Raw genomic sequence first — 10,456 nt, 5'->3', positions numbered from 1 at the left:
CTAGGTTGATCATGAAATGTCATCATTCCGAAAAATGGTCACCTTGCAAGTTTAAACCCCTGGAGTTTATTAATGATTGACTTACGCATGGCAGCCACTGATTGCGGGGGTGGGGGTGGGCTGGGGGTGGGGGGGGGGGGGGCCCAGCCCGCGTTTATAAAAGCCGTCAGGAGGCCACGTCAGCCTCACTCGCCATCATGAGGATCCTCCTGCTTTTCGGACTGGTCGCCGTCGCGTTGGCCGACATCACTCGCTTCGACGGGTAACCTTATCCGATCTTCTGATGAAAAGACAATTCCAGTTTTCTTTTTTGGCGGGGGTTGGGGGCCAGCAATATGATGCGAGACACGCTGAGCAAATCATTGGGCTTTCTACCGCATACGGTGACAACTGCCTGCGATCCATCACGGTGGCGTACACATCTGATCCAGTTCAATTAGCCTCCCGTCAGCTCAGAGTACTGCAATTTTCGATGTGCCAGCAAACAAGAAATTTGTCATCTGAGTGAGTTGGGGGTTTTTTTTAACCCCCATTGTGACACGGTTTATCATGGGCGTTGTCGCTGAACTGCGCCGCATCATACTGAGAGCTTTCTCTCTCTCATATTTTGCCATCAATACCGATCAAAATTTAGTATAAGAATCTTCGGAAAGGCAGATTTTATATTCGATGTCATATGGTGACAGTCCGTTGGGGAGCACGCCTGTCTCGGTGAAGTTTCTGGGCTCTGGTGTTACCTGTGTGGAGTTTGACTAATACGGTACCCTGTGATTGGTTGGCAACCAATCCAGGGTTTATGTCTTTGTCCAAAATCAGCCGAGATCGGCTCCAAACTCACGCGCTCAACCCTAATGAGGAAAACAGATGGGCGGATGAACTGTTGCATCACTAACACATTTTTTTCCACCCCCAAGCGAACAAGTGTTGCGTCTAAAACCGGTTTTTGACGAACATGTCACCCTCATTAAGGACTTGGCACAAAGCATTGAGGTAGACCTTCAATTCCTAACGTACCTTCACACGAGGCAGACCGTAGGTGTCGCTCAACGCCATCGTCCTTTTGGCAGATCGACTTCTGGAGCCCCGAGAGCGCCGAGCTGGTGACCATCGACATCGACGTGGACATCCGTGTCCCTGCCTTGTACCAAGATATGGTGCACACCATGCTGCTGCAGAGTAACATCGAACATGAGTAAGTAACATGAGGCTCAAATGACTGCATGAGTCTGAAATTGGATTTAGTCTTCATCAACCGAGAGAGACGTTCGTTCTCTCGCATGAGTGAACGAGAACGTTACCCAGCTTTGTTTCAGTTCGTCGTTTTACGCAAATGCTAGAACGCTTCTGTTTTTTGAAGCTTTTGATCAGAAGGGAGAAAATCCTCATATTCAGCCCGATGAGCAGGGTGCGTCTAAACGGCTTTCGCAATGTTTGTGAAATGCTGGGGGGTTTTTTGTTGAATGTTCCAACAGGGTCCTGATCGACGACCTGCAGGCTGCCGTTGAGGACCAGGCGGACAACAAGGCTTCGCCCAGAACCCACAGCTACACCAAGTACAACAGCTGGGATAAGGTAAGAGAAAGTGACATGCCTTATGTTTGCATCTACACTCTCAGAAGTAAGAGTCCATTTTTGATTCTGGAAGACACAACCTGCGTCAGGGGGTTTCCTTTCAGGAACAGCGTGTACAACAATACAGTGTACAAGTTGTCATGTTATCAAATTACAGCAGCGGGGGGGTCATTTGGTACCAGGGCGCACAGAAAGATTAAATAACTTACATTACTTCTATTTCATTCATTTCGGAATCTGACAGGTGTTTCATTTTGAAAATTGACCAGATTCTCTGTTACATCCGTCTACAGTATGTCACTCTTGACGCAGGTCAAGGCGCAGTTCCCGGTCACGTGATATATTACCGCTAAAATGAAACCCGGGAGCTAGCAAAATGAGTAAAAAAAAAAACAAACGTCTTTGGAAAGTTTGGAAAGCCAGGAGACAGAAGAGGAGCCAACGACTTTCAAGAAAAAGAAGGATACATTTAATAAATAGTGTCAGGAGTCCTACTTAAAATACGGATTTATCTCAACGGGAGATTACCACACACCAAGCCCACTCTACATAATATGCGGCAATTGTGAGTCATATTTTTCATGCCCTTTGTATTTGCGCTATATCTTATTTTGAAGGCACGTTAAAACGTTACCATCGCGATCAGAGATTGTTGTGGCCAGATAGGACGTGTTTCGTGTTTATTACTGTTTTGAAAATACCACAGGTTTCATGCAGGTCATATATGATTATGTTGTATTTACCAGGCCGGTCCGTCGGGCAAAAAAGGTTGGGGACCGCTGGATTACAGCGTGCATGAAAGGGTTAAATGCCCATGTTTGGTTTTAGGTCCAGTCATGGATTGCATCTATTTCCTCTTCCAACCCGAGTCTGATCAGCAGACAGGTGATTGGGAAAACATACGAGGGACGCCCCATGACTCTCCTTAAGGTATCCGGCGAGGCCTTTGAAACAAATCATCCGATCAGTGTTGAACATGATTACACCTGACATTTGTTTGTCGTGGCAGCTCGGCAAGAAGTCCAGCTCCACCAAGCCTGCCATCTTCATGGACTGCGGCATCCACGCCAGAGAGTGGATCTCCCCCGCTTTCTGCCAATGGTTTGTCAAGGAGGTACGAGATCTATGAACCCAAATTTGAAAATGGAGATGATTTCAAAAATGGTCATGCGTCCTCAGGCTCTGTCCACCTACGGCAAAGATTCTCAGATGACCAGTCTCCTCGACCAGATGGACGTCTACGTCCTTCCAGTCTTCAACATTGACGGCTATGACTACACCCACAAGAGCGTATGTGCTTTTGACACCCCGACGGCGAGGCTCACGTTGAAATGCGTGACCGACTGTGTTTGCACTTTATGCTTTCTAGAATAGGATGTGGAGAAAAACTCGCTCCAGGAGATCCGGGTCCAGCTGCGTTGGAGCTGATCCCAACAGGAACTGGAACGCTGGCTGGTGCAGTAAGTAGGATGAGGATGAGAGAAATTTGATCTCAGATGTAAACACACACACACACACACAAAACGTATATGTGTACTCTTTATTTTTATTCCAATCGTGCATAAGTACGAACATACACTTATTTGACACTTCATATAGCCAGTGCAGAAAGAAAAAGCGGGAAAGAAATTGCGAAATTTACAATCAGCATTCACTTTCACTTACATCAATTTCTTGCAGAATGTCTTTTACTTTGCTTCCTCTATCTCTAATTTTTATTACCGTATTGGCCCGAATATAAGACGGTGTTTTTTGCATTGAAATATGAATGAAAAAGTGGGGGTTGTCTTATATTGGGGGTCGAGACATTATACCCATTCACGACGCTAGATGACGCCAGATATCATTGAAGTGAATGCTGAACTTGACTCCCCAGGCCAAAGCAATAAAAATAAAAATAGCGGTAGCACGAAGAAGAAAACTAAAAAATATATATTAAGTATATTAGTATATCAAATGCCCTGGACGCTTTCATGCATGAACATTCTTTTCACACTCGGGGGTATTTTCGCCCATGTAGGTTTCGTTGTAGAGGAGTTTCACTGTATTTGTATTGCCCTTTGATGATTCCACGACTGTATTATCGGCACCTCTCAGCATTGACACACACTTTCTAGTGCAACGACACCAAACCTGGGTCTTTATTTCAGCCATCGGAGCCTCCAGCAACCCTTGCAGCGACACCTTCTGCGGCTACAAACCCGAGTCTGAGATCGAGGTCAAGAACGTGGCCGACTTCATCCGCAGGAACAAGTCAGCCATCAAGGCCTACATCACCATCCACTCGTATTCGCAACTGCTGCTCTTCCCTTACTCGTACACCTACGACCTGGCAGCGCACCACAGCGAGCTGGTCAGTATGTCCTCGTAGGAGCTTCCTCATCACGGTGTTGGAACAACTTTTTTCTCTCCCAGTTCGTCTTTTGGCTCTCAGCTGGGAGGATCAAGTTCGTTAACACTCGCAATGCGTCTTAGTGCTCACATTTAACACATCTGTCTGCGGCCTCACGGGTCATTTTTGACACTTTAAAGGGAGACAAAGAAGCAAAAGAAGTCTCACAGCCGAGGAATTTCATTTCCCGAGCGTGCATTTCTTGCCTTGATTTCATTTCCTGCTGGGTGTCGCCACAATCTCCGCAAAAATGCGCTGCGTGTGCATATTACGTGTGTCTTTTGCCATTATCATCTGGATTGAGTTCATAGCACTGTGTCGGTCTTTCAATTTTAACGACAATCCCGGTCGGAAATGGCTGTACGTTTGGCTTCATAGGGTCTCCTTTACAATGTCACCTGGTCTATTATAATTGGTAGTATAATAATAATAATAATTATGGGGCGGCCCGTTGGTCCAGTGGATAGTGCGTCGACCTCACAGTGCAGAGGGTTCAATCCCAGCTCCGGCCTCCCTGCATGGAGTTTGCATGTTCTCCCTGGGCCTGCGTGGGTTTTCATCCGGTACTCCGGTTTCCTCCCACGTTCCGAAAACATGCATGGCAGGCTGATTGAACACTCTAAATTGTCCTTAGGTGTGAGTGTGAGCGCGGATGGTTGTTCGTCTCTGTGTGCCCTGCGATTGGTTGGCAACCGGTTCAGGGTGTCCCCCGCCTACTGCCCGAAGACAGCTGGGATAGGCTCCAGCACCCCCCGCTACCCTAGTGAGGATGAAGCGGTTTGGAAGATGAATGAATGAATGAATGATGAAGAATGCAAAAAACAAGATAGTGAACGTAATTTGTTTTGTCCACTGTATTGCAGCTGAAGATCGCTCAGGGAGCTTCTGCTGCCCTTCGTCGTCTGTACGGAACCCGCTACACCAGTGGACCCGGTGCAGCAACCATCTGTGAGTGACAGTCAAGTTTCCATCATGTACACACTTCTGCAAGAGGTCTATGACTAAAACTCATGCTATTGTTGGTTGGTTGGTTACTAAGTTAAGCCTCCAAAATAGACACATCAGAAACGGAACAAAAGACAATTTTGACACAGTTCAAGTCCTGCCTTGAATAGGGCTTTGACGCCACTTCCAATGGCGTAATATTGCATGCAAGCAATCTCCTGACAACCGTTGATTAAACTTAACTTCGCTTCAAGCTTGCCGATCACTTCCTACACTGTACTCGGCTTTGGGCCTTGTTATCGAACTCAAATTGATTAGCATCCCACAAGCAAATATTTCAATCAACTTTGCTGCTTGATATGCCCTCAGACCCCGCCGCCGGAGGCTCCGACGACTGGGCCTACGACCTGGGCGTAAAATACTCCTTCACCTTCGAGTTGCGTGACACCGGTCGTTACGGCTTCCTGCTGCCCGAGTCTCAGATCAAGCCCACGTGCGAAGAGACCATGCTGGCCGTCAAGTACATCGCTGCCTATGTGCAGAAGAACCTCTATTAAAAAGAGAGCGGGAACAGAGAAGCCCGGGACCCCTGCCAACTGGTTCTCCAGCTTCCCCCAACCCCGACCCCTGGCAACCTCGTCGCCATCTCCGGGCCCGTATCCATGGAAACGGTCACCACCCGCCATGTTTCCTTGCTGTGCTTGACAGAATGTCAAGATGAGTGCGAACAATAAAATCAATGATCCATCCCCGCGTGTATGATACGATGGATGATATGATGGGGGGTAGAGTAAAACACGAATATATAGCGAGTAAAAACAATGGAACTACGATACAGGCTCCACTGCATTCAATTTGAAAATCTTTTGTGGAGGGGGGGGTCCGTTATTGAAAATATTTTCGAGGCCATACGCTTCTGTAGATGTTTCAGAGACATTTTCTGCCACCACTATTTCTGTCAATAATATTGATTATTGATCACTTATGAGTAAATTTCCAATACACTACAAACGCATATCGGGGTTGATGTTGGCCTACACAGGCACGGCGCTACAACGGGACGGGGGGGGGGGGGGGGTGCTACAGCCCCATCAGAGATCTATGGAGCACCTGAGGTGACATCGAAAAAAAACGTTTTGCAATGCCACCCAGCGATTGCGTTAACTCGCAAAGATTGCGATTTAAAGCTTTTTTCCCCCTTTTTTTTGCAAGGGGTCTCTTCCGGGTCATTTTCCAGGTAACTGAAAACAACAAACATGGAGCGCATTCACCCGTTGGCGAGTTTAATGGAATTTTTCTTTGAAACTATCTTGAAATACAAAGACATTAATTATGTTCATGATCTTAAATGCGGTTTCCAAGTCCTCCTCCATGATTCTCTCCTTTCTAGAAGTAGTGTCGTCTCTCAATCAGTAGCGATGAGAGCCTACGTTAGCTAAACCAACCCGGAAGTACAAAAACGCGCATTAAAAAAAAAGAGCGTCATTGTACAAAGAAAGCAGTTTGCGTTATTGAGGAAACAAAAAACTTTGCAAGGGAATGCAAAGTTTTTTTTCTTCCATGTCACCGAATGGCTCCGTAGAATATCATCTGGGCCTCGTGAAATTAAAAAATATATAAACGTCCTGTAATAGTGTTATCAGCTTTACTACTTTTGGATCCAAAATACTGCAACAGCAACGTTGACAATGAAGTGCCAAAGCAAACAAAATCACTTCATATGATCAAAAATAAAATAAAAAATAAAAAGTTCAGCAAATATTCAACTATTCAGTACAGCTGATGAATTTGTGGTACATGAAATAAGGTGAATAAAATGGTACTTCTACATTTACGTCCCTAAATCGGTCTGAAAATTATTATTCAATGACAACAAATAATGTATCATTGTTATTTATCCATGCCATTAACGTAAAGTGGCAGGCAGAAGAATTTAATGTTCTTCTACTGGATGACAGAATGTCCAATTAATTTGGGTATCAACCAGTTGCAGTGACATTTTTGATGGCTGGTTTGTAGTGATTTTTGTTTTCTAACGTAATCCAGTACCGTAGGCCAATGTGCTTTGGCGCTATTATGGTTAAATATTGAAAAAGTGTATCGCTCACTGTCCACAAGATGACGCTAAAGCATCACATAGAGGTAGCCTAAATATTTATTCGACATTGTTGCTTGAAATGTCCTCGTCCAACATTGCAACATTACTCAAATATTTTCAGAACACTACACACATTCCAATCTGCAAGATCATTTACAATTAAAGCTTCCGGGATGAATTCTAAATGATAGTGGCATTGAGCGAGGCTTTCCAAAGTATATCATTTCTGTACAGTATTTATCATTTTAGCTGTCATTCTACATCATTTGCATTACTGCTGTTGCCTAGTATTTCCATTTTCCTCACTTTATATTGCTTAATTACTCTGTATTTTAAAAAACTATTTATCTACCAAATGTATTATTTGTGATCGTTTGTTGGAGAGGCTCCAACTACCGTGTTATGAAATAGTATTTCCCTTGTTTCTGATTTCTGTGTTCTTTGCATATTTATCACATGCTAAGCTTTCGGTGAGGTAAACCAATTTTAATTATCACATAAAAGACTGCCCAAGGAAATATACCATTTAATTTATTAAGGCACAAAAAAAATGCTAAATTACCTGCCCGATAGCGGTCCACAGATAGGTGGTTGGGGACCACTGCACTAAAGCCTACTTTTTAAGTCAGGGGTTCGAATCTTAACTTTGCACAATGGCTCGGGTTTAAAAAAATTATATTGGGGGTTCAAGGCCAGGGTTTGGGTTTCAAAGCAGGTTTTATTTCCTGGGTTTGGGTTTTAAACAAGAGTTAGCGTTTGAAATTGGGGTTGCAAAGGCCAGAGCGAAGGCTTCAATTTCAAGAGGGGTTTTGTGTGTTCAAGGAAAGGAAAAAGGAGAGAAGGAAGGATGGAAGGAAACAAATACCTTCCTTAAGTTCAAGTGTATTCCCATCCCTTGCCCCCACCATTGACAATTTAATATCTCAGTCAAAAGTGAACATTTTTTATGTATAATATAAAACTCTCACAGTATAATAGTGCCTCATGCGCGTGCGCACACATTCATCTTCGCACACCCCTGGCCTGGAGAGAATGCGTGTGTGTGTCTGTGCGCTGCGCGCCTGTACACGCTCATGCTGAGAGCAAGTAGTGTAGTGGACAGACACAGCCCCCCTGGTCACATGATGCTGACCACTGTCCCGCTGCTATAAATGCACCCAGGTACGCTTTCGTCGCTCCTTTTCGTTTCCACGCCAAAGCTACCTTGAGTGTGTGCGCCAAAGTTGCCTTGAGTGTGTGAGTGTATGCGCCCGCAGGCGTGCGTGCGGTGGTCGCGTCCACGAAGATACGACGACGTAGCTTGGACTTTCTTCCTTCAGCCGTGACAGGTATGTGACAACGGAAAGCGGCTTTTCTTCCAAATACCGCGAGACTGCCCAAGAGGCGAGACTTGTGACTTCTTGTGTAGCTGGTAGGCCTAATATACAACCACAGCGGTGAATTCATACGTGAAAATGTCAACGGAGTGATTTTACATGCCGTGAAAATGGCAGCGTATCGTCACTTTCACGCCGAACATGCGTGCGCACCTTCGACGTGATTTCTTTATATCAATCACAAAATCCTTAAGATCCATCACCAACTCCATCAAAACCTGCCTGCTCCCCCCCCCATCTGAACCTTCTTCTCCTTGTCATTTCTTCTCCAGTTTTGTTCCACCAACGACTGCTGAATTATCCAACCTCATACTCAAATCCAAGCCCACCACTTGCCAGCTTGATCCCCTCCCTTCATCCCTTGTTAAATCCTGCCTTCCTTCTGTGCTTCCTCTCATATCTGCTATTATCCACTCCTCACTCTCTTCTGGTATTGTCCCATCACTCCTCAAAACTGCTGCTATCACCCCCACACTGAAAAAACATGGCTCTGACCCCAACAACTTTGATAACCTCCGCCCCATCTCCAACCTTCCATTTATCTCGAAAATCCTTGAAAAAACTGTTGCTGCTCAACTCCACTCCCACCTGTCCCTTCACTCTCTCTCTGAACCCTTTCAGTCCGGTTTCCGCCCCCGTCACAGCACAGAGACTGCCCTAATCCGTATTGTAAATGATCTCCTCATAGCATCTGATTCCGGTTTAGTCTCCATCCTCATCCTCTTAGACTTGAGCGCTGCCTTTGACACAATCTCTCACCCTATCCTCCTCAATAGACTCTCCTCCATTGGTCTCTCCCACACTCCCCTCAGTTGGTTCCACTCCTACCTCACTGGCCGCACTCAGTTTGTCCAGCTCAAATCCTTCACCTCAAAGCCCTCCCCAGTCACCACAGGTGTACCACAGGGATCTGTCCTAGGTCCCCTTCTCTTCATCATCTACCTCCTGCCTCTTGGCCATATCCTCCGCAAATTTAATATCCACTTTCACTGCTTTGCTGATGACACCCAGCTCTACCTCTCCTGCAAGCCAAACTCCATACTCCCACCCCCCTCCCTCACCTCTTGCCTCTCCGAACTCAAAACATGGTTCACAACAAACTTTCTTAAATTAAATACTAATAAAACTGAAGTCCTCCTTCTTGGCACCAAATCCACTTTATCCAAAGTAAACAGTTTTTCCTTCAACATTGACAGCTCCCTAGTGTCCCCCTCCCCCCAGGTTAAGAGTCTGGGTGTCATCCTGGATAGCATGCCTACCTTCCACTCACATATCAACACCATCACCCGCACTGCTTATTTCCACCTCCGCAATATTACCAGACTTTGCCCTTCCCTCACCCCCCGCACCACTGCTATTCTTGTCCACAGTCTTGTCACATCCCGCCTTGATTACTGCAACGCTCTCCTCTTCGGCCTACCTCAAAAGTCCCTTCATAAAATCCAGCTGGTTCAAAATGCCTCTGCTCGCATCATCACAAAAACATCTTCCCAGCAGCACATCACCCCCGTTCTCCAACAGCTTCACTGGCTCCCTGTTCAACATCGCATCAATTACAAACTGCTTCTATATACATATATGGCCATCCACAACCTGGCCCCTCCTTACCTATCTGACCTTCTCCAGGTGCATATCCCCTCTCGCTCCCTCAGATCCTCGTCCTCCCTCCGCCTGTCAGTGCCCCCTGCCCGACTGAGCACCATGGGAGCCAGAGCCTTCAGTCACGCTGCTCCAAAGCTCTGGAACAACCTACCTCCGGACCTCCAAAACTGCACACCTCTTTCCACTTTCAAGTCCCGTCTAAAAACACACCTGTTCAGGATTGCCTACAACACATAGCTCTTCCATTTCCTATGTTTTTATGATTTTATGATTTTATGTCCTGTTTTTATATAATATCTCGTTTACTAATTTTTACATTGTATTTTCTTATTGTCTGTACAGTGTCCTTGGGTGGCATGAAAGGCGCTTTTAAATAAAATGCATTATTATTATTATTATTATTATAGATTAAATGTCGGTATTTTGGGGAGGTGACGTGACGTCATCACTCGTGCGAGCGTCACAACATGG

At 45.6% G+C, this 10,456-nt stretch overlaps 1 protein-coding gene and 1 long non-coding RNA gene across 2 annotated transcripts; one reads left to right on the top strand and one right to left on the bottom strand.

Annotated features, from left to right (window-relative positions):
• Positions 1-43: 43 nt before the first annotated feature.
• Positions 44-1,158, bottom strand: LOC147186664 (uncharacterized). Its single transcript, XR_015098990.1, has 2 exons — positions 1,015-1,158; positions 44-280 (listed from the first exon to the last, which is right to left on the bottom strand). It is a non-coding gene; the product is annotated as an uncharacterized LOC147186664 (long non-coding RNA).
• cpb1 (carboxypeptidase B1 (tissue)) lies at positions 198-5,658 on the top strand. Its single transcript, XM_086101867.1, has 11 exons — positions 198-262; positions 915-990; positions 1,068-1,192; positions 1,473-1,572; positions 2,401-2,502; positions 2,582-2,686; positions 2,752-2,862; positions 2,942-3,032; positions 3,723-3,925; positions 4,828-4,912; positions 5,279-5,658. Exons 1-11 carry the CDS (start codon positions 198-200, stop codon positions 5,464-5,466), a joined length of 1,251 nt encoding a protein of 416 aa, XP_085957993.1. The 3' UTR covers positions 5,467-5,658.
• The last annotated feature ends 4,798 nt before the right edge of the window (positions 5,659-10,456 follow it).

This window comes from Hippocampus guttulatus, chromosome 21 (assembly GCF_054856545.1).
Source record: "Hippocampus guttulatus isolate MCC_2025c chromosome 21, RoL_Hgut_1.0, whole genome shotgun sequence".
Lineage (NCBI taxonomy): Eukaryota > Metazoa > Chordata > Actinopteri > Syngnathiformes > Syngnathidae > Hippocampus > Hippocampus guttulatus.
The sequence above is the reverse complement of the archived record's forward strand: the minus strand, read 5'-3'. Positions and strand labels throughout refer to the sequence as shown.